Source organism: Drosophila arizonae, chromosome 2 (assembly GCF_054131065.1).
Source record: "Drosophila arizonae isolate 15081-1271.41 chromosome 2, UAZ_ARI_1.0, whole genome shotgun sequence".
NCBI classification, from domain to species: domain Eukaryota; kingdom Metazoa; phylum Arthropoda; class Insecta; order Diptera; family Drosophilidae; genus Drosophila; species Drosophila arizonae.
In genome coordinates, this window is record NC_142922.1 from 4,566,609 (window position 1) to 4,591,182 (window position 24,574).

At 36.1% G+C, this 24,574-nt stretch overlaps 2 protein-coding genes across 10 annotated transcripts; both read left to right on the forward strand.

Annotated features, from left to right (window-relative positions):
- Window positions 1-1,081: 1,081 nt before the first annotated feature.
- LOC108618726 (E3 ubiquitin-protein ligase RNF181 homolog) lies at window positions 1,082-24,308 on the forward strand. 6 transcript variants are annotated; one of them, XM_089461725.1, is made up of 5 exons: window positions 1,098-1,215; window positions 6,632-6,649; window positions 23,605-23,928; window positions 23,996-24,028; window positions 24,103-24,308. In XM_089461725.1, the coding sequence occupies exons 3-5, from the start codon at window positions 23,620-23,622 to the stop codon at window positions 24,202-24,204; spliced, it is 444 nt and encodes a 147-aa protein (XP_089317851.1). In that variant the 5' UTR covers window positions 1,098-1,215; window positions 6,632-6,649; window positions 23,605-23,619; the 3' UTR covers window positions 24,205-24,308. The 6 variants fall into 6 exon arrangements, with proteins under 6 accessions (XP_089317853.1, XP_089317851.1, XP_089317854.1 ...); XM_089461727.1 differs by lacking the exon at window positions 6,632-6,649 and having other exon boundaries at window positions 1,082-1,215; XM_089461728.1 differs by lacking the exons at window positions 1,098-1,215; window positions 6,632-6,649 and adding an exon at window positions 13,635-13,773.
- On the forward strand, window positions 1,096-22,338 carry fray (oxidative stress responsive kinase frayed). 4 transcript variants are annotated; one of them, XM_089461718.1, is made up of 4 exons: window positions 1,096-1,215; window positions 6,632-6,649; window positions 15,255-15,335; window positions 19,685-22,338. In XM_089461718.1, exons 3-4 carry the CDS (start codon window positions 15,269-15,271, stop codon window positions 21,868-21,870), a joined length of 2,253 nt encoding a protein of 750 aa, XP_089317844.1. In that variant the 5' UTR covers window positions 1,096-1,215; window positions 6,632-6,649; window positions 15,255-15,268; the 3' UTR covers window positions 21,871-22,338. The 4 variants fall into 4 exon arrangements, with proteins under 4 accessions (XP_089317844.1, XP_089317846.1, XP_089317845.1 ...); XM_089461717.1 differs by lacking the exons at window positions 1,096-1,215; window positions 6,632-6,649 and adding an exon at window positions 13,633-13,773; XM_089461720.1 differs by lacking the exons at window positions 1,096-1,215; window positions 15,255-15,335 and having other exon boundaries at window positions 6,635-6,649.
- Window positions 24,309-24,574: the final 266 nt, after the last annotated feature.

Below are 24,574 nucleotides of genomic sequence, written 5' to 3' on the forward strand. Positions count from 1 at the left end.
TTTTTGTCAGCCGTCATCGGAAGTTGTTGACTGATTGGATTTTGGCCTCTATGCGGCTAGTCGAAAACGGTGCTCGATTGACGCATTAGTGGCATGCCACAGCCACGAAAACATCTCTCCAGACGGCCTATAGACATGTGAGGATACGTAGGGGAAAACAACTACAGAAGAAGGCAGCATAAAACAGAAAATAAAGTATCCCGCTTTCAGAAATTCTTATAATAAAATCAAATCAACTTTAATTATTATGAAAAATAAATGTACAGATAAAATAAAATAAAATGAATATTGCACACATTTAGTATTTGCCTTCAAATATAAAACAAAATAAAATAAATTCTTGTAATCAAATCAAGTTATTCATAATAATTATGAGTAAAACATGTTCAAGCATTTATAACAAATATAAAATATGTAAACTGCATATTTGAAATATATACTGCCTTGAAATACTATAAATGTAATAATTGCCCTCAGTTGAACACATAAAAACAAAATCTAAATAAAAGTTTATTTGCACATCTGCGCTTGCCAAACCAAATTTTCAAATTTCAGTTACGCGCCAACAAATGCCAGTGCTTTTAGCTGCAGTGCTGCAAAATGCCACAAAGCTCACCACTCTCTCTCTCTCTCTCTCAAGCACACGCTCTCACATGTTGTTGGTACACATGGTAAACATGTAGAACACGCAGCGTATCACAGCGCAACGAAATGAAAACGAAACGCGCTACACAAATTTATTGTATATTTATTTCGTGCCGCTGCTGAACGACATTTCGTAAAGTTTGCGTTCAATTTTCGTTCGTCAGCAAAGTAGCAAAGTGCAAAAAGTTAATTAATTAAGCAACGCAGCTTTTGCTTGGACAATAGGAGTGCACTGAATCAATGCAGTAAGCCACAAAGATAAACGACTTGCCGCACTCTGCCGCCAACCCACTCCCCGTGCCAGATAAACATACAGCAACAACGGAAATACAACTACAACAATATAAAAAGTGATTCGTCACTCCGTACTTTCAGTTTGCGGTATAATTACAGTTGCCTGTGCCCTGCTACAGTGCCATCTCGTCCGGTGGACTCGTAAAAGAAATTGTCAATCTCGTTAAGGTGGTGCAGACGCGGTGTTCTCCTGTGTTACAGTGCGTGGAAGAATCCTATTGGGTTTTAATCGATTTTGCCGACTGTGCGGCTTTCGGAGAAGCAAAGGGAAAACAGGTTGGTTTTTTAAATATTTAGTTGTTTTCTTCCCTCTGTTTTTGTCTGAGTAACTGGTTATTGTCTGTTTGTCGGTTTTTATCATATGTATGTAGATATTTCATTTGGGTTTGCCTTTTAAGCTTTTCATTCGTTGCGGTAATAATATGAAAACGAAATACCGGCTTGTTGTCATAGGAGGACGGAGAGAGCAAGAGACGAGAGTAAGTGAGAGAGAGCGAACACACACATACATTGCTAAACTGCGAAGCGGCACTCTTGCATGGGTGACTCAGTGAATGCGCTTGTAGTTGTGTGAGGTTATGCGTGTCATTTGGAATTGGAACGCGCGTGCAAAGCAACAACAGTGGCGTCCCCATAGCTTAGGCACGGTCATGCATTAGCAATTGATTGAATTGCAGCATTTCCTTAATTGATACGAACTTCAAATGGACGACGTTACGTTACAGCCGCAGTCCGACAACTAGTTTCAATTAGTCGCATTTTGCTTTCTATGCATTTCACCAACGCTGGCGACTTGTGGGTGCTACCGCCAGCGGCAGCAGCTGTGCCGCTCAGCTGTTCACTGCCCTGTTCCCGCGCTATTGAAATTTGCATTTGCGACAGCGTGTGTGCGCGAGAGAGAGAAAGAATGAGAATGCGCTTGTTACGTTCATTATGCAATAACAAATTTAGCGTATTATGGTTTTTATTGCCTGCATTGTGTTGTCGTAGTGCGCGTCGTCTGTTGTTGTTCTTGCTCTTCATATTTTGCTTTGTGCCTTAATTCGTCACTAAGGTTAATTTTCTCACACTGCTATTTGAAGGTTAATTGTAAACAATTGTGAACTTGGCCATGCTTAAACTGAAATGTCAAATGCCATACCCCCTTCCCTTACCCGCTCACAGTCTGTTTCATTCCCATATATTATTTTTCTATTTCACACATTGCCACGCGCCCAAATGGTTGCTGCTCTCCTGTTTCTTCATTCCGTTGTGATTTGAGCAATGCCCGCTAATTCAATCGATCAACACTACTCCACAAACCACCCCCTTCTCGAACCACACTCTCTCACACGCACACATATGCTCAGATACGACTTAAGCGCTCGCCACCTCTTAATTTCTATTGGCTGCCAATTTGCGTTTACAGTTACAATTAGTCGCATCCGCAGACACAATTATGCTCTAGATGCTGATAGTTGTTGTTGCTGTTGTTGTTGTAGTTGCTCATGTGACTGACGCCGCACTGCCACCACGTGCTGCTCCCTATCTCCCTCTCTTTCTCTCTCTCTCGCTCTTTTGGTCTGTCGCCTGCTTTGCTCTTGATTGATTTGTTGCACTTATATTTTGGACTTGTTATTGTTTATTGCACTCGTCGCGGTCCATTGTACTTTGGTCACGCTCCGAGCACACACGCTCGTTGCCATTGCCATTGCCATTGATTAAAAGGGCGCCAATAATTATAAAAAAAAAGAGAAAAGCCATAAATAAATGCAACAGCTGAAATCTGAAAGCTGCTGCAGCAGCCCTGCAGGGTTGCATCATGCAACTGATAAGCCGCTTGGCGCTGCGTGATTACGAGCAGCAAACGTGAAAATTCCCCAAATTCGAGCGGCACTTGAATTGAACAGCAAATGCGACTAGCTAATGCTCTACATCTATAATATATATGTACATACATACATACATACATATATTGTATTATTGCTGATGTTTCATTTATATACATATGTATCTTTACGACTAATTAGGAATAAAATTTTGAGAATTACAAATTTATTTTAAATATGTATTAATACTGTATATATGATAATTTTGCGATTATACATTTTTTCTTTCCTTTTTAATTTTTTTGGTTTTTTTTTATTTATTTATTTATTTTTGTTTTGCGCTTAAATTCAGAAAATATTTTTAATTGATTTTATCTTTTTCAAATAATTTTATTTTATTTTGAACATATTTTTAGAAATTTTTAGAAATTTGTTTACCAAACTCATATTTTTGTATTTGATTTTTTTTTTAAGATTTATAAATTTATTTGATATACCAACAGAATTAATCATATGATTAAAATAGATTTGAGTCAAGAAATAGCAAAATGAGCAATATTTACTTTAAATTTAACGATATTATAATACAAATTGAAAATGGGTCTATGAGATGTATACAGCCAAGATCTGTTGTATTTATAATTAATATGGGCTCAATATTATATTTTATATTTGACATATAAAATATACTTTCATATATATTTAATGTATATTATGTAAGAAATATTTGTAGACTAAAAATTTATATGCGATATATGCTGGATATATTCATATGTGTATTGGCCTATAGCTAAAGTAACCAAGTGCATATACATGTTAAAACTATTCAGAGGCGAACTTAAATTCAAGAAATGTTTCTAAAGCTCTATTCAATAATAATTTTACCTGCAGTGCATTTTGTGCGCGTGACTTACAATTTTATTGTTCGAGGCTTCTGAAAACTTGCTATTCAAATATTTAGAGCGAAAACTATTTGCTAGCTAATTGGAATTACCTGTGCAGGTAGTTGCATGGCATCCCATTGGCTACCCACCACCCAGTTGACCATTTTAGAGAGCTGAGTGCATCACTCACATTTGGTAAATTTATTTATTTGGTGTAGTCCGACAGAGTTGGGCCATAAATTTATGCGCAATTTGTTTGTCCTGCATGTCATTTGGCCATCCACAAAGATTTCATATTTAATACGCTCTGTTTTGTCTGCTCCGTCATCGTTGGCTATTTGTTGTTGTTGTTGTTGTAGTCACAAAAATTCATATTTTAATGGATTTTACAGCACGTGCCATCCACATCGTATGTTTATTTGCTGATTGCTTTTTGCCCACTTCGCCCATTTGTCCATTTGTTGTTATTATTGTTTCAAGCATTTTTAATATGCAGCGTGTTGAGCATAAACGTATACATATATGTATATAAATATATATTTATATGTATATATAATTTATGACACATGCTTAAGCCTGCAGCTGTCAAGCAACTGCTCAACTACGTGTCCGAAAGCGTAAACAAAAATATCTCAAATTCTCAACAATTAACTGCAAAACTAAAACTCAAGTGTGCGTATAGCAATTGTCTATCACGATTTATTGAGCAATATATACTTATACATATATAGCCGACTCATGCAATTGCCTAATATGCCTGTCCATCAAGTGTCGAGAAATATTTGATCGTACTTAATCACCGAAACTTGATGTATTCTTTAAAAATTCTCATAGGTATTCCTGTTACAGACTTCAAAGTTAATACTAAAAGATGGACATTGAAATGACTAACAGACAGAAGATTATATATTCTCCATCAGAATGACTAGTTGGCACGATCATATTCCACTTGGCTAGTGATACGGATTATATATAAACTTCTGTCTGTCACCTGTACGTCGAGCACTCGAAAACTACAAAAGCTAGGGAGTTTATATTAGATATTATATTTAAAATATCTTTATATATTTATTATATTGACAATATTTATATATTCTTATACGATTATATGTCTTTCAATATCATCTTTAGCTTTTGATATTATCTCATTTCCTAACGGATGTTTCTATTTAGTCTGGTTATTTCAAGCATGACTTGAAAACTATTTCAACTAGGGATACCAAGTTTAGATTACTGCAATGAAAACAGATTTATAAGATGATCCGATATACCCCTACAAAAACTAAACGAACTAATACTCTGCACTTATTACATACAAATATACTGCAATTATACCCCATATCCAGAGTCAAATGTACTTTCCATGTTACGTTTTATTTGATAAATATAGAAGTTAATTGATATATAAATGTTTACCGCCCATAGAAATACTTTTTCATCCCCTATGGACTAATTAGAAATCAATAAATGAGATTGTGTTTAACGATGGGATTTTATTCAGCATTTTTCTCTATGCTAATTTTGGTTGTCTTCAGTTACACACCCTGAAATTTCGGGCTTGACAATTATTTGGGAATGAGGCTAATGTCGTTTTGGCTTTGACCAAGCCTTGGAAAGTTTTCCAATAGAGGCTTGTTGACCAGCCCAACTAACATGTGAGAGATGAGCAATACCAATATTTGTCTCATGGCACATTGAGGAAGGTAGAAAAGAAGAGGCTGACTAGGAAATACCCTAAACATAGCTCTTTGATAAACTTTTTTTATTCACTATCTTTCACTATGAGAAATTACTTAATAATTAAATTTAGTTATTAATGAAATTTGTTGGCTTTTAAAGATTGTAAAGTATGAAACGGCTAGGCTTATATGGAGAGACAGACGGACTTTACTATCTTAACTCATTCATATGTTTTATCAGTCGTCCAGACTTTGTCTTATCTCTTAAAGACCTTAGCAAAAAGAAAAAAAAACTTTATCCGCTTTTCAATAGATTCAACGTGTCATTCAACGTCAACTGCTTTGACTAAAGACGTCATTAGAATATATTTTAACCAAATTGTAGTCCCTTCCGCTAACAAAAAGCAGCTGCTAACAAATCGCCAATTAAAAGCAAAACGTTTCAAATATATTTAGTGCTCAAGTGTGCAGTTATTAACTTTTGTTAATTTAAGCTGCTCGCTGGCTAATAGACTTCTCTCGCCGCACAGTTGTCAAATTTTTCATCAGGTGTTTGCCTCACTGTCGCCGCGCCAAGGGCCGGCCAACAATTTATGGCAACAGGTGACGCGCTAGATTTAATAGAAAGATTTTTCATGGCCATCGGTGCATGTCAAATGCATTTTGACTGGCGCCGCTAAGTCGTTTTACACACGTAAAAGATTTACGAAATGAGTATATTAGGTTGGCTAACGTATTAAGCTTGGCATATATTAAAAGTTGTAAGAGTCTAGAAATATGTAAATGAAATATGTAATGATGCATTTCAGCTGAACCTAAAACTATGCTTTACAAAAGTTGAGTAATATATGGTTGAGCTGGAATAAAAGAATTTCGAAAAACATACAAATAATACTAAATACATATTTACACATAGCAATTCATTTTTATTTTTTATTTTTATTTTGTATTTTTTTTTTTTTTTTTTTTTTTTTTTTTTGTAATTATTTATATTTTATGTTTTAAATATCAGCTTCATGTTTCAGTATTATGATGGAATGCGGAATTCAATCCAGAAGTGTCTCAAATTTGTTTATTGGAAATTCATTTTTGGTTTCTTAGTTATCTATTTGGTTCCTTTAAAAGCAAACCCTATCAATTAATATATACCTTTAACAATATTTCTGCCAATCTTCGAGAAGCCTAGGCAAAAAAATAAAAAAAAACTTGTTTTGTTCACAACTGCCTTGCGTAGCGTCGTCCCTATCTATATATATATTTTATAAGAACTTAATTAAAAATATATAAATAAATAATTTCATATTCTACATTATGCTTTCAGATTCCACAGGACAAGTTGGTAAGATTTTCATTTTAGTATAAATTATTTACAAATAAAATATATATATAGTTTTAAAAAAATTCATTAATCACACAACCTGGCCACTCTAACTGAATATACATATATGCAAATATAAATATACTTATATATATTTGGATTATAGAAATCGAGAGATTCGTGTTCGTGCTTGAACGCATTAGTCATCGACATTGAAATGATTTCGAGGCAGACGCGCTTTGCTCAACTCGACGCGTAGACAGAATGCATTAATTAAACTAATTGCAATTTACAATTTACAAATTGCGAATCTAAATTGTAATCTGAAATCGTGATTAAATTGGAAATAATCCCAATGGGGAGCAGCAGAAAAAAAATTGCTGTGAGCGGGTGGCTCAGTTGGTCGGTCGATCGGATGGGCAGTGGGCAGTGGGTCACGTAATTGACAGCATGTAAACACGCGGAAATCGTGTGTGTGGCCATTTCAGTCAGGCGTACACTGTTAGTGCTCACTGTGTCAATCGCTAATTTATAAAAAGCAACAAATATAGTAAAGGTTTGATAGGAACTGAGGGAATTACTTTTAAAATTTCTGAATAGAACAGACAAAAATTTGATTAATTTGATTAATTAATTTATTTTGAATTTAATATTGAAATTCTACATGGACTAAATTTGTATTTTTAAGATTTTTTAAATTAAGATCTTTCACTATTTTTAAAGCTCTATAGCTGTGAATTATTATAGATATAGATATAGATATAGATATAGATATAGATATAGATATAGATATAGATATAGATATAGATATAGATATAGATATAGATATAGATATAGATATAGATATAGATATAGATATAGATATAGATATAGATATAGATATAGATATAGATATAGATATAGATATAGATATAGATATAGATATAGATATAGATATAGATATAGATAAGAACATGATAAAATACTCAACTTATGAAAGAGCTTTCAAAATGTTCGTTCAATTGAGCTTTCACTGTATATGCATCTATCTATATCTATACATACATATATATGTATATCTACTACTTCGAGTGCGCCAATTTTAATTAAATTTTTGCCATGCGGCCCCGCCTTCCTAATTTTAATTCGTTTGCATGCTTGGCTAAGCAGAAAAACAACAACAACAACAACAAGAAATTGACATAATGATCGACCCAGCTAATGATCAACATTATAAACAACATTATCATAATCGTCATCGTCATCATGACATACACATCATCATCATCGTCATTATCTTTCAGCTTTATCTCAGTCAATTTGTGGGCGCCCCCAATTTTTTTCCACTGACATTTCGCATTAAGTTTTGACTTTGAACTTGTGTTTGTGTGAGTGTGTCAGACTGTGTGTGTGTGTGCGTGTGTAGTTAGTATTATTACAGTTACTGTTGTGCGCCTGTAGATTTCCATTTCTGCAGGGTCAATCCCTGAAATACATTCGTACAGCGTTTTATTGACATTCTGTTCGCATTGCAAATGCTCGTCCACAAAGTGTAAAACGAGTATATTCGTTTTCGTGTAATGTTGAGTTTATACGTCGATGGGTCTGTCTGTAATAGTAGTGCCTAGAAATTTGAGACATTTACACGTGTTTAAACATTTCTTAACACTTTAAGGTATTTTTTAAAGCGTGCGAAATTGAAAATCACTATATTTAAGCATTTAAATTTATGGCTTTATGGTAGTTGGGAAAATAGTAAATTGGTATGCCGGAATGTGCGATAAAAATATTGAGTTTATATACTTAGCTTTGTTTATGGAGGCGTGCCAGCTTAAATATAACTCTATCTTTAAAAGCTCAGCAAAGCCCACTGACTTGCTGTTCTGATTGTCTATAGATCATCTAAGAGTAATTTTAGTGCACGCCTCCTTTGTGGGCGGGTTCCCAATTAAAAAACGAAAAGCTTACACAATTTAGAAGCTAGAATTAGTAAACCGAGTTGACTTTGGCTTTACTTTTGAGCTGATCTACGGATTGCTATATAGATAGATTTAAAGTTTATAATTTTAAGGTCTTAAGCGAGTATAGAGCTGGATAAATTTAGATATTTTTCTTAATTTGGCATTAATTTTGGGTAGCTCTACTGAGAGATACTTGATTAATGAACGAGTATTATGCAGTCAGTTTAACTTTATTTCCGTTAACAATGGATTCTAGAAATGTCAAACCCAAGTTTTTGGCTTTACTTTCAAATGAGCTTGAGAAAGATTCATAGATATTTAATTCTAGAATCTTGAGCGACTATTATGCAATCAGTTTAGCTTGTTTTCCCTTTTGATGGATGCTGCATGTTTCCTGGTCGATGGTGGTGGCCCGTTTGCCCACTCACTTGCCGCGTTTTAAATTTAGCAACAATAAAACGACAAACAACAACAACAACTACTACTATAACAATAAATACAAAAGGCAGCCTGACTTTATATGGAACGACATTTCAATTGTTGGGCAGCTATTTTTAGTCATTGTCATCAAGCGCGCAAATATTTTACTTGTTGCTTTGCTTTGCCTTTTTATTGTGTATTTTGTTTTGTTTAATCATTATTTGCATATTGAGGAAAATGTCGTGCGCATCTGAAAATTGCTAAAAAAAAAAAAAAAAGTGTACGTGACTCGGTCCGAAGTTTTTTTTTCTCGTATTATTCGCTTTCTGAACATATACAAAACATAATATTCTAGGGATTTGCGACAAGGTCAGTTGACTGAAATTCCTGCTGGTTGAATAAATTATAGAAGATCTGTGTAGTATGAGAGGAGATGAGTAAAGCAATAGAAATTTATAATTCATGAGTTGATCTACCCAGTAACTGAAGAGAGAGTACGGGGGATGGTATCATCTTGTCATTGCATTGGAATATTTTTAATTTAATTAATTAAAACTTCTCTTTGGCAGTGCTGCCTCTTTCTCATATTTCTGCATTCTTTCTTTCATTGTCTCTTTCCCTTTCTTCTGTCTGTCAGTCTCTCTTTCTCTATATCACTTTCTATCTCTATAACACTACCTCCCTCTACCTCACATTCTCTCTCTCTCTCTCTCTATCTCGCTCTCCATTTCTATAGCTGTTCCTGCCTCTATTTCACATTCTCTCTCTCAGATTGTCTCTCTCACTCTCACCCTTCCTCTCTCTCTCCCTCTCCCTCTGTCTATTTGCCTCTCATTCTCTCTGTTTGCCTCTATGTCTATGGAGTTACCCTCCCTTTCTCCCTCCGAAAGATCTATTCCATCAGATTATCCCCCCTACATACATGCTAAGAAATCGATCTGAAGAGATAAAAGAGAAACCTTATTTGTTTAAGGCATTCAGTTGACTTGACTATAAAATTTAATTGCAAAATTTAAAAAAAATTTAATTGCTCAATTTGCTAACGATCTCTGTACTATAGTTTTGTTTATTGATCAAAGTTAATTATCTATATGTAAATGTATATTCTCATGCTTAAAGCTCACATTCAACGGGCACTAAAGATTTTGCTTGTTTCTGTCGAGTATATGCACCTAATAGCCGTATAATTATACGTAACTTCCGACTATATTGAAAGTTCATTCAACTGAAATAACCTCACTATTACACAAGGCAACCCATTACCCATTCATCAAATTTGAACATATATACTATATATATCGAAATCATTTTTGGCATATTGCAATATTTTGCACACCTTTCCAGAGAGCAATAGACGTTTGTCCTTGCCTTGGCCAAAATGCTTCATAACATAGCCAAATCCATATTGAACCGAGCATACGAAACATGTTTCACATAAATATGAACTGACACTCGAGGCATATTTATAATTTATTAAACGTACTCTGTGTGTCTAAGGTTTCCGACTATTTTCTAAATACTAGAGATACTAAAATATAATCTGACAAGGTAGAACTATTTTTGGGTATGTGAAAAATGGTATACCCTAGATATTATACAATATAGATAGATAGAATGTACAATATATAGTTTCTGATCAGTTTATGCTATTGATATTTATAAATGTTAGTTTAATCTTGATAAAAAGTTTGTTTATAAAGTTATGATCATAAATAAAATTCCAACAATACATAGATTAAGACTAGGGACTTTTCCAAACTAGATAAAATGTAATGTAAAATAAAATGTATATCTTATATAAGATAAAGACAGACATGACTACATCCTTTACTTAAAGAGCTATATCGTTACAAAATTCATAGTGAAATCTAAATACCCTACTTAATGATATTTGCATGGGCAAAAATATCTAGAATGAAAAGACCTTGGCGCCCGTATATACACATCTCTAGTTCCATTTTATTTAGTTGGATACTTGTCGGTTGTACTATTATATATACAATATATGTGTCTTTCATTCACATTGAAATCGGCTCGTTTCGTTGCGGCCATTCATAGTTTCCGTGCTGGGGCGTTTTACAATGTGTTAATGTCCCATTAATGATATGCATAAAATAGATATTAGCCAACCCGTCAAGAAAGAGAGAGCCAGACAGAGAGGGGAGGACCAAGAGTCGTTAAAACCTTGCAGACTTTTGCAACACATTTTGACCCGCCTACACACGTGCTATAAAATCAGGCGCTAATTGTTTGCGTATTGAAATGTTTTTACTGGAATCTGAAAGTGAAAGAGAGTATATAGGCTTACCGCAGCTGACGGAATGAAGACTGCTTTTGAAGCTATACAATTAGGAATTTGAACTCTAAATATATAGGTAAATCCACTGAAGAAATATCAAGTGGATAAGTTCTATATTTTCTACAGTGATTCATAAAGAATCCTAATAATTGTCCTACAATTGAGTTCCGCTACAAATTAAAAGAAAATTATAATATATTTCAGATTTAGGAAGAGGTTTGATATCTCCTCCAGTTCATATGATTAAAGGCAAAGCCAAGCAGCAATTGATTTGATCACCCTGAACGAGCATTACGCAGTCGGTTATGCTCGAAATCAACCTGTTTACTTATTTTCTCCCCGCAAGTGCTAAGTTTTACAATAAATTTTGATCACTTGACTCGTGTTGTGGGTGGACATAAAAAAGTTCACTATAGACACAGTATCTGCATTACTGTTGTCAATCCCTTTGTTAAAGTTTCACACATTTCAAGTAATACATATCTTACAAAGCTCGATATGTTAATAGGCATGCTTAAAAAATAAGATAAAAGAGGGGAAAGCAACTGAATAAATTTTAAAATATCTTGAAGGCAGCATGCAAATTGTTATAACTAATAATAACTACGCAACTTAGAAAGAAAATCACAAAATAGTTGCTAATTCGTGAGCAAATACAAAAATTAAAACGTATTTAGTCCAGGGCTGCACAAAGATCCTAACTATTTAAAAGTAAGCTAAATAAATAGAATACACTATGGAAAGGTATGTGAAAGACAACCCGTAGATGAAATTATACAAAAAGTTTTAGATGTGCGTTCCCAATGTTTAAATATAATTAAAGAATTATAAAATTTCTGTAAAACAAACAATATGAGTATATATAAATTTCTGTATATGCTTTTGTTAAATGTCAAAATTGGAATGAAAATGTAATTAGATTTTAATGCATATTAAATTTGATTTTAATGAATGTCAAATTAGATTTGAAGTCACATAACTTAGCCAGGCTAATTACAATGTTGGTATTATTATTTTTATCATTTGAAAAAGATTTTTGTAGATTCTCTTTAGAATTTATATTCCAAAGTTTATTCAATTTCACAATTTGCCATTGTATTAACTCACATATTTACATATGTTTTATATTTTATGTACCTACGAATAAAATGGGTTTTCCACGAACAGAAGTTATTCATTCTAAAGTCCCTGAAACGAGTCAAAAGCAGCGCCCACAAATGTTAGAAAAATGATAATTAATAATCATGTCAATAAATCAAAAATAATTAATTTTAATTTTCAATCAAAGCTAAAAAGTCAAGGAATTTAAATTTCGACAGTTGCCTTAACTATAAAAACCACCACTAAATCTACCCACTGATATACGAACTACCTATGACTGACTTTGTAGCTGTAGTAGTCGTTGAAGGAATAGGAATCATACGAAATACGAGTAGCTAACGCATAGCACTCACATACGTATACACACTCACACTCGTATACCCAATGTAGGCGGTAAAAAATTCGCACTTTTTTTGTTACACCCTGCAAACATGGAACATGAGTAGGCAGGGTATGATGTTTCGGTTGAGACTCTATATTTAAGCACTGGAAGTAGGCGTGACCTAGACCATGGGATAGCTTCTATATATTGTATATTCTTGAGACAGCCTTGCCAATCTAGCTCACTTTGTCTATAAGAACTGGAAGACCTGACTCATCTAACCCAGCCCATATAGAATTTTTATAAGAACTTTAAAGTTTGATTTGAATAACATTTTTATACTACTAAATCATATTGGTAACTCTTTGTTCTTTTCATAGATAGATCTTGAGTACATCTAGCCCATTTCCCAACTCTTAACTCAAACGTATTCGCCAAAGTTTTACGAGCCAATCTCTGGAAATTCGGAATATTTAAAGATCTCTCTAAGCCACAAACAGACTTCAAACTTTCGAATTCTTGAGACAAAAACAGTTGTTCGGCCCATGATTCAGGGTATCTGGTAGTCGTGCACTATCGACTTGGGTACTTGTTTTTTGTGCTTTTGTAGAATTCGTCGCAATCGACGCTGCCGTCGTGTTCCGCCATTTGTAGCGCTCATTTAATTTTTTATTGTTGTTTATTGCTTAACGAAATGTTCATTTAAAATGTTTGATTACAACGATTTGTGAAGTTCAGTCGAATTTGTGATTTTCACGCTGGAGGAGCGACAGACAGACCGATCGACCGACCAGGCGTCCGATCGACCGACTAATCAAGCGCTGCGAATGCAATTTTTTCGTGTGTTTTTTCTAAATTGCACGCGACTGGCGCTCAATATCAATCAGCGATCGTATCAGATCGCTTTCAATAGCCATCTCAAATGCCACACGGCGCAGTTAGTCTCAAGTCTCGGTCTTAACAAGTGTCACAAAATTCTAAAAAACAAAAAAAAGTCGGACGAAAAATTCGTGATTGAAAGCTGTCAAAATGCAGTTCTTAAATATGATCTGCCTCAAGCAAAGTGGGTGAAAAATAAATATCATTAATATTTAAAAAGTGTGCTAAGTGCCGAACATAAAAAGAAAACATTAAAAATAAACTATTATTTAAATACTTATCTCAGATGGGACTTAAAACTTTGTGCAATTTATCATTCCTAAGCCCGACAAAGTTTGATTAAATGCAAATGCTCAATTTTTTGAGATTTAGTGAACATTTTTTGTTTATTTTTTATGAAATTTATTTTTAAATAATTTTTGATTTATGTGAAATAATGGGGTTTTCCTAAAAATTACTATTTAAGATACTCAAAATTTAATGTACATTTAACTAATATATAATGGTATTTTTCAATTTTATGACTCTGATGCCTTTAACAATAAATGATTCATCAACTTGTACAAATAAGTGTATAATAAAACAATTAAAACTAACATTAAGATCAACTAACTAATTAATGCTCGTTTAAAGTTTGTTTAAAACTATAAATAGAATTCTTTAAAGTCATGTTGATTTGCTCTTTTTTATACTCATTCACGAAAAATAAATGAGTGTATTAGTTATGTGCAATGTCCCTCTAGCTGTCTGTCCGTTCGTTCGTGTATCCGTATGACCGCTATCCATTTCAACGTTACTGGAAATAGAGATGTGCAAATTTTTACACAAAGGTTTACTTATGTAAACCTTTTAATTATAAAAGTTAAGATTTTCGAATTGGAAAATGCAGTTTTCAGTTACCGGAACTATGAAATCATTGATATACATATATAGACGTATATATTAACGCCCTTTGGATGTGTGGCGAATCGCTAAAGCGTAAAGCGTTTGGGCCGTGAATGAGTATACTGTAATCGGTAACGCCCGTCTGCAACGTTCTGGTTTATATATTAGAGTATTAGGAACTACTTCGTACTCATTGCAAAATTATTAGACATATAGAAGTTGTGAGTTTCTCAATTAGAAACCAATATACTCAACATAGTGTTTGAAAGAGCATATTCGTCAACAACAATATCCATACTTGTGCATGCATAACTGACAGAGCTTTCATGTTGCATTGTCATATAAGGTCAGAAAACTAGAATTCGATAGAAACTATATGTTTTATTTTAGTATATAGACTACATTGAATATATAAAATTGATTAAGGTCACTTTTAGTTGTCTTTCTAAATCTTGTTCTAATATCCATACTAAATATTGACCGACTTAGATGATATCTTTTAAGTCTGTTATATTTTTAGCTGCTACGAAAATAAAAATTAAGATTTGTTTTGAGATTTTAATTTTCAGCTTGTAGATAATTTATCAACGAAATGTTAAGCGAATGCAATGCAAAATATCAATTAATCTTCATGCTAAACGTTGAAAACTTGAAATGTCAACAACTTGGCTTATAAATAGAATACAAAATTTATTTAAGAAAATAAAAATTGAATACAAATTTATAAATCTAAGACACCAAAGACTAGATATTTTCAATTTTAAAAATATTCCAATACAGAGAACCTATCGGTAATGTATGCTGAAGTTTTCAAGACCCAAGATGAGAGATATAAAGAAATCCGACTAAACTTTAAGATAGGTAAACAGATATGTTAACAATTTACTTAGAATATATAGTATGAATGGTATTATTAGAGCTAGAATCTAGAATAATAAAATGTAAACTTCCATCCCATCCTATAAAGATACGATCGCTCTAGATTAATATTGAATTAAAAATGGCGCTATCCATAATATTTGCATATCGATCAAGTAAATATAAATACAAAGTGCAATTCCCATAAAGAGTTCAAGCACTGCGCACACCGATCGCAGCCCATTAATGTGTCAATATTGAAATTATAAAGATCGTACAGAATGAAATGCCTTGTCTAAAAATAGAAACCTCATAAATACATATTTGCGAATGCAAAGTGCAATAAACGCAAAATGTGTTGACGCCGCAGCCACAACAAACACATACATAGACACACACACATACACAGCACACATACGCAGTCAGGCAACTGGCACGCATATCGCTTATACGCACACTACGCACGCACACACCCATGCAATCACACTTACACTGACAGCAATTGTCAGCTAGCCAATCACGATCCCATTTACCGTTCCACAGTTCCACCATTCCCCTGCCCACCTTACGCGTGTTGCATTGGAAATGATATGCAAAACCATGAAGTGGTGAACTCTTCTATAAATAGAATCGCACGCAGTGAGATGAGAAATGTTTTCTTGGGTGCGAATTTTTATTTTGATATGTATAATGTATGTAAGCCGATGAGGGCGCGTAAAGCTGCACAGTATTTAGCGCCTTGTGGCGAAAATTTGGACTCTAAATAAATGTGGATAAAGATAACTCAAATATGTATATAATTATGAATATGTATGTACATATAAGTATATATAATACATTTTTAGCGAACGTCAGAGAAATGCGTCTATGCCATATGCTAGAGACATGGGAACTAAATCATTAGCCAGCCAAGCAATGCGATTCACGAATTTTCCATGACGGCTCTTTCTACGTAGATACAAAATGTATTTACCGAGAGCTCAATGTATGTATGTATATATAAATGTATATATGTGTGTGTATATCAAGGGAATGGAGGTTATTGTGGGTTATAGCTATGTGAATATATTGTCTTTTTCTCTATGCTCCACTTTTTGGAGCTCCGCTGTTGCTAATTGTATTCGTTTGTTATATATAAAAGAAAAAGTTGCTTATGATATTGTTGTTGTTGTTGTTGTTGGTGCCTTGATAAAGATCTAGTACAATGTATAGAAAAGATACAAGCCGCTAGCCAAATGGAACATCTTTATATAGTTCATATAGAACGAATTATAAATGCTCTACGAAAAATTTGAATTGGAACTTAATTAATATATTCACTTTAATACAAAAAAAATCAACATAAAGCTTAATTAATTTTTATGTGTTTTGATTTATTTATTTTTTGTTTCCTAATTGGGATTATGTGTTCCACTGTGCAACTTTATCGTATCCCTCTCTCATTCTTATGCTCTCGGTGCACTGTAAAACAAACCCACCACCCATTCCCGCTTCTTTCTGCTGTTGATATTTGCTCAATACATTTATTTTTGTAGTTCTAATGTACATTGTTGTTGTTTTCTTCTTTTTGCCTGTTGCCTCTACACTCGTCTCTTTACACACTTGTTACGCGTTGTTGCTGTTGCCGTTGCTGTCTGCTGCTGCTGTTGCTGCTGCTGCTGCTGACGTTGGCGCTGACGTTTCCACGCTTCGCCTTTTGGGGGCTATTCCGCTTCGGGCTGCGCCAGCATACGCTCAGTTGTTGTGCGGCGTTGAATACAAACGCGTCGATATCGCGTCGAGCGAAGCGATACTCAAAGCGTAAAGCAAAACGAACCGAAGGAACGAACGAGAAGAAAAAAAAACGCGCGCGTGCGTTTTGCTGCCAACGTCGATCGTCCATCGTGTGTATGAGACGAACAGAGATATATTGAGAGAGTGAGAGAGAGAAAGAAGGCGCATCTACTGCAAAATGTAATTACCGTAGAAATGAAGAAATCATCATAGTTTTGCGTAAATTGTTTTGATTTCTTTTGCGTGAAATCAATAAAAATACGAAATGCAGGGCCTTAATCGAAACTAATTGAACTCTTGTGATCACCGCCCATCGAGACAATTTCCTTTGCGCGGTCGTGTGACACAACGCGCTGCTTATCATTTTCACATGATCGTGCGAGCGGTATGCCCTGGTGCACCCCTCCCTCCCGCTACACCGCACACTCAACCCATCAGCTGCTTGGCTAACGTGCGATTCTAATATTGATTCATTGTGAATTTTAGTTAGCGGCGCCTGGCAACGTTTGCTTTCAGCTCTTCGATTTTATTTTTATTTTGTTTTGTCTAGTTGCTATTTTAAAAAAGTTCGCTTTTTTTTTCTTCGTCGCAAGATTTCGCTTAAATTAGCATGCACATAAAGGCGTCAATACCATCGCTCAACTGTTTGGCTTTATCCAAAGCAACAAGAAGCAAATATTTACATACATACATACATATATATTTCCTGTGCGAGAGCACCCTTAACTTCAGCCCCCTTTCCTGCCTACCCATTGTTTGTTGTGTAAACATATTGTTTTTATTGCCTTCGAGCATTTTATTTGCCATTCTCATTATGGCGAAATTCGGCAAATGGTTTCCGTTAGTTCCAAGTGGAATCGACTTTATTTTTGACACTATCAATAATGGCGCGTTATAGATAAAAAAAATACTTTTATTGTTATTAATATTTCGTTAGATATTAGCCCATCGTAACTACAGATACAGTCCACTCCACAAGAGAAAAAGGCACTTTGCCCCCTTCCAGCTAACTGTGATTAAAAAAAAAAAAAAACAGTTGCAACTGCCTGAGCGAGAGCGCAAAACTCTTTCCATGTTTAATATAAACAGTTAACTGAATACTTAATTGCACTTTCTACACTTCGTTGTTGTTGTTTTTGCGGTGATCTAAAAATAACTGAATGCGGTCATTGGTCCCTCGCACACCTCCGCACAGTCCAAACTGATTGCGCCGAGCGTCAATTTTTATGCTACAACGGATCATCGCAACAAAGAGAGAGGGACAGAGGGAAACAGAGAGAGAGAGAGAGAGAGAGAGATTTAATTGTAAAGAGAGCCAGCACACACTGTGCGCACTCGATTTGCCGCTACTGTTGTACAGTCAGCGTCCAGAATTGTGAGCACGCTCTTACTTAACTGCAGTTGATTCATAAAAATTCAAAATATATGTATGTATGTATGTATGTATGTACACAGCGCTTATCAGTTCGCCTGGTTGTGGAAAAATTTGTGCCTTTACTCTATTTATCAGTCATTAGCAGGGCAGCAGGTCTTCTCAGCTGTATACATGTGTGTGAGTGTGTCTGCGTCTGTGTTTGTGTGTGGCGGCGGCAAGTGCTGCTGGGCGTAAACATTTTGTTTACTTTATGAGCGGCTACGAGTGCAAGTAAATTCCCTCTCGGCCCCATATTTGTTAGCCAAAAAAAAAAAAAAAATCAAATGCGCCGCTCAGCTGTACTTGTAAGAGTTCGCACATTGGGCACAGTTCAGAGTTTTCTAATTCAAATTAAAATTTCTGTAATATTTTATTTTTTAAAAACCTACGAGTTGATTTTATTACATTTTTATATAATGGTATATAGAAATAAATATATTTATTTATATAAATATAACCTATTTTTCACATTAATATGTGAACTAGGGGCCTCTGATTACACTTGATAAACTGACTAAACTTTGATATTAGTTACTTAGTCTATTGCAGACTCCTTCAATCAGTCTTTCAATCAGACAGTTCTACTTGAAAAGCTTCAAATGAGTTTGAAAAAGAAACATATTTAAATAACTGTATGATATATATGATGTTAGAATATTAAAACTTTCTTTTCCCCACTGACACATTTGTTGTCAATCATATTTCTTATTCACCCTTAGAAGCCCATAATTCCGTATAAGGGTTTCGATTGATGAAAATGCGATTTTAAGGCCTTCATATGCATGTTAATAGTATTAGTCGATCAATCAAGCCGTTGATGTATAGATGTATCCCCTTAAAAGTGTTTTCCTTCCATAAACTAAAAACCCCATTTCAACAATTGTAATGCATGCTAAATGTATTAGTCAACCAATCAATCAATCAGTTGATGTGTAGATGTATCGCTTTAGAAAGTCGTAGATTTTCACCGGTTTTTCACATTTTCGAGTGGATTTCAAATGAATAAGTTTGCAATGCCTTCAAATGCATTTTAAGATAATCAATTAATTATTTCCAATCAATCAATATTGATGTAGGAATATTTGTACCTTGAATTGCTTCGCTTTTTCTGGTACCAAAGCGCTCCACTATTATACGTAACTCTTTCTCTTTTGCTCTATTGCAGAAGTTGCAAACTTCGCCAACAACAACAACAACAATTGTAACTACATTAGCAACAACAACAACAACAATTGTATCAAAGTAACTGAAGATTCAAACGGTGAAAAGAATCGTATCTTTGACTGCTTTGGCAAGAGGGAACAACCGGAGCAGCAACAGCAGGAGTCGGCGGATCAGCAGCAGCAGCAGCAGCCGGCGGAAACAGATTCACATCAGCTGACACACAGCGCCAGTTCGGGCAGCTCCAACGTGCAACAACAGCCCAGTGCCACAGCGAGCCAGAGCCAAGGCAACAGCAGCTACTACCGGCAGCAGGACACGGAGTTTGGCCAACAGTCCGAGCAGAGGAGAGAGCAGCGACAGAAGCTAATCAAGTCGGGCGTTGCTGTTATAGCCAAGCAACCCAAGCGACAAGCGACACAGCGTTCACAGAGCCAGCCGGCGATTCTGCAACAACCGCAGCTCAGTCGCAGCAAGCGTCCCGGAACACCGCCCCCGCACGCCGTCAAGAGCATGACTTCCATACCTGCCACGCTGTCCAGCAACAATGTTGCAGCAACAGCAGCTGCAACGGCTGCAGCTGGATTGGGCGCCACGGCGCCGGAGAAACAGCCCTGGCCCAACTCCAAGGACGATTACGAGCTGAGGGATGTGATAGGTGTGGGCGCCACGGCGGTGGTGCATGGCGCCTACTGCATACCGAAGAACGAGAAGTGCGCCATCAAGCGCATCAATCTGGAGAAGTGGAACACCTCGATGGACGAGCTGCTCAAGGAGATCCAGGCGATGTCCTCGTGCAATCACGAGAACGTCGTCACCTATCACACATCGTTTGTGGTGCGCGAGGAGCTGTGGCTGGTGCTGCGCCTGCTCGAGGGTGGCTCCCTGCTGGACATCATCAAGCATAAGATGCGGACATCCAACTGCAAGCAGGGCGTCTTCGATGAGGCAACGATTGCCACCGTGCTCAAGGAGGTGCTCAAGGGCCTGGAGTACTTCCATTCGAATGGACAGATCCATCGGGACATCAAGGCGGGCAACATACTCATCGGCGACGATGGCACCATACAAATCGCTGACTTTGGTGTCAGCGCCTGGCTGGCCACCGGCCGGGATCTGTCCCGGCAGAAGGTGCGGCACACCTTTGTGGGCACACCGTGCTGGATGGCACCGGAGGTGATGGAACAGGATCATGGCTATGATTTCAAGGCGGACATCTGGTCGTTTGGCATTACGGCCATTGAGATGGCCACGGGCACGGCGCCGTATCACAAATATCCACCGATGAAGGTCCTGATGCTGACGCTTCAGAATGAGCCGCCCACCTTGGATACGGGCGCCGAGGACAAGGATCAGTATAAGGCCTATGGCAAGACATTCCGTAAGATGATCGTTGAGTGCCTGCAAAAGGAGCCATCGAAACGTCCGACTGCCAGCGAGCTGCTCAAGCACGCCTTCTTCAAGAAGGCCAAGGATCGTAAATATCTAACGCAAACCCTGCTCCAGTCCGGCCCCAGCATGGAGACACGCGTCCACAAGGCAGCCAAACGTCAGCCGGGCGCCTCGGGCCGATTGCATCGCACGGTCACCGGCGAATGGGTGTGGTCCAGTGAGGAGGAGGACAATGCCAGCGGCACTGGCGGACGCAAGAATCCCTCATCGGATTCCGAGTCCGAGGATCGTCCGATCAATCGTCTCGAACGCGCCGACTCCTCGGACAGCGATCGAGATGAGACGACGCCCGATATAACGCGCAGCCTATCCTCGACTACAATGACGCCAGGTGGCGCTGCACCTGCTCCTGCTTCCGCCTCTGCAACTGCTGCTGGTGCCGCCCAGGAGCTGGCCGCTGGTGTGGCCCAAATGCCGCTGCCCAGCGAAGCGGCCGGCGAGGCGCCACCCGTGAATCTGGTGTTGCGCATGCGCAACCTGCGACGGGAACTGCACGATATCCGTTTCGAGTTTGCCGTGGGCAAGGATACGGCGGAGGGTATTGCAACGGAACTGGTGGATGCGGGCCTGGTGGACGCCCTGGACACACAACCGATGGCCGTGCATCTGGATCAGCTGATTGCCCAATCCGACACGATGAAGACAATAACGTTCCAGCTGAGTTCCGGCGTACAGCCGGGCGAAACGCCCGACGAACGCTCGCTTGTGGGCTATGCGCAGATATCTATAACGGACTAGGATACGGTCACATATCCACCTTAATGTCCTCCCCTACGGTCATCTACCGTTATGTTGCCTGCGCCGCTTTTAGCTATATAGACTAGAAACTAGACTATAACTGTAAATGCTAATGCTAGTTATAGATCGGAGAGAAAAGAAAAGAAAAACGCAAGCCGTTCGTTTACTATAGAAATTATATATGCCTATACTATCATACTAGATATTTGTATCTGTCTCTTTCACTCTCACTCTCTATCTAACTGCCTCCCTCTTTTTAACACTATCTCTATCTCTTTCGCTCTGCGCATTGTAATTACTTCATGGAACCCCCTTTCGCAGTCCTACCTCCCGAAAAAAAAAAAAAAAAAAAGTAATACCTGCCGTAGTTAGTCGCAGCATCCAAGCTAAATCGAAAATCGTGTACTTATTCGTTATTGTTTCTGCATATATAGAAAACAGATATATATATATACTATATATTACAATCCCTACAAAATCATATATGTATAGATATATATCCATATATATATATAATATATGTACATTTGTAGCGGCTACTATTTAAACCCGATTTGCGGGAATCTTTTAATTTATTCTCTAGTTTAAGCTCAAATTTTGTTTTTTTTTTTCCTTATCCCTTTTGCCCCCATTAAATCTTAAATAATATTGTTCGATGAAGTACAGTTGTGTCGATAACAGCTAAATAATTACCAATTAGCGTTAGTAATATTTTGTCTGCTAAAGATTGTATTTAATTGTTCATGAAGTACAGTAAAACCTACATATATACATACATATATATATATATACTATAATTATAATGAATATTAAACCACATACTTATAGTAAAAAAAAAAAAAACAACAAAAATGAAAAAATCGAAAAAAATATGAAGATATGATGAGAACAACAAATTTATTTTGTGTTTTTTTCTTTCAAAAGGGATTTTTTTTTAGATATTGGAAATTTGAAATATGTTTTAAGTATTGGGAGCAATATTACTTTTTAAATTATAAAAAAAAAAATTCAGTACTTGAAATTTTAAAAATATTTATAAGCCAACTCAATTTTGTTTAGATTTCTCTTTCCGAAATCAATATTTTTTATTAAAAAAGAAAAGAATATTTACAATTTTTAAAATATACATATATATTTATATTTTAATTTAGTATAATTTATTTTGAAAAAAAAAAAAGAATTATTGCTTTTAAAATTTGTTGGTTTAAAATATAATTTAGCTTATTTCGTTTTTAAAGTATTTTAGAAACTTTAGATATTTTTTACTGCATTTAAAACAAATATTTTAAAACTCTTTTATCAGCTCAATTTGCGATACCTTTTCTATAAATACAGTAAAAGCGGAATAGGAACTATAGTCTGTAGCACTCCCGATATATGCCAGTATTGCCTGTAATTTTAGACTAGTGGAGAGTACTTTTAAACTAAACATCTAGCTCTTAAAACACACATTTTAAATGCAAAGACCTCTTAAATATTCCTAGTGCTACGAAATATTAAGCCATAGGCGCAGATCAGTGACAACTATATATAGATCGTATATGTTGTCGAAAACTTATTGTACTTACATTAATGGAGAGAAATTGTATACGATTTAATTTGACATTGATATAAATAATAAAATGGCATTTGGCTCTACGAACCCATTTCAAAAAAAGGTTTTATTCCGCCCAGATCGTAAATATATATTTCCGTATATATATAAAATTATCCAAATTCTGATACACCTTGCAGAGCACGGCGTGCACCATGGCCGATTATTTCGATGAGCTGGGACATACGCCCACGGGACCGGAGGGCGCTAACGATTTCGATCGAAATTATCGACGTCTTCAGGTCCTGGCCATAATGAATGGCATCGATATGGAGATCGAAGTGCCGGAGGCATCGAAGAGAGCTATAGACGCGCTGCCCATCCATGAAATTGCAGCCGACGAGGTGAAGCCAGATTTCGAGTGTTCCGTCTGCAAGGAGCCGGCCGAAGTAGGCGCCAAATTCAAAGTTTTGCCATGCAAACACGAGTTCCACGAGGAATGCATTTTGCTATGGTTAAAGAAGGTAAGGGAGAAATTTAATAATATTTAGAAAACAGTATATAAATTTTCATATATACGCACCCTTACAGGCCAATTCATGTCCCATTTGCCGTTATATCTTTGTAAGTATTACAAATGTAATTATATTTGTAAAAAAAAAGTTGCTACATAACCTCAATATAAATATTCCCCACAGGAAACGGACGATGAGGTATATGAGGAGCTGCGACGTTTCCAGCAGGACGAGCCCAATCGACGTTTGCGCCAAAATAATATAATGGATTCCATGTTTGGCTGAACAAAAAAAAATAATAACGTACACATTTTTAAAATAATTTTCAATGGTTTTTGGTTTGAATTTGGTGTCGTGTAAAATGCAATAAAATATAATCAAACTTAAAATTCAGCTACTTTTTTGAATATAGAAAAACCAGAAATACTTTACAACTTTTTTGTAAGTTTAGAAGAAACCCAATAGCTGTTTCTTAACACAGGCTATCTCGTTTTAGCACAATTTTGCTAGCCAGCTCAGTGCTCACGATGTTTAGTTCGAAGAACTAGTGCTAGCTCGATGAACTGTATTAAAATTATCAATAATATAAGAAATTATGTATAAAATTATTTTCTTGTTAATGAAAATATGTAATAAATAATCGCACATCGACAAA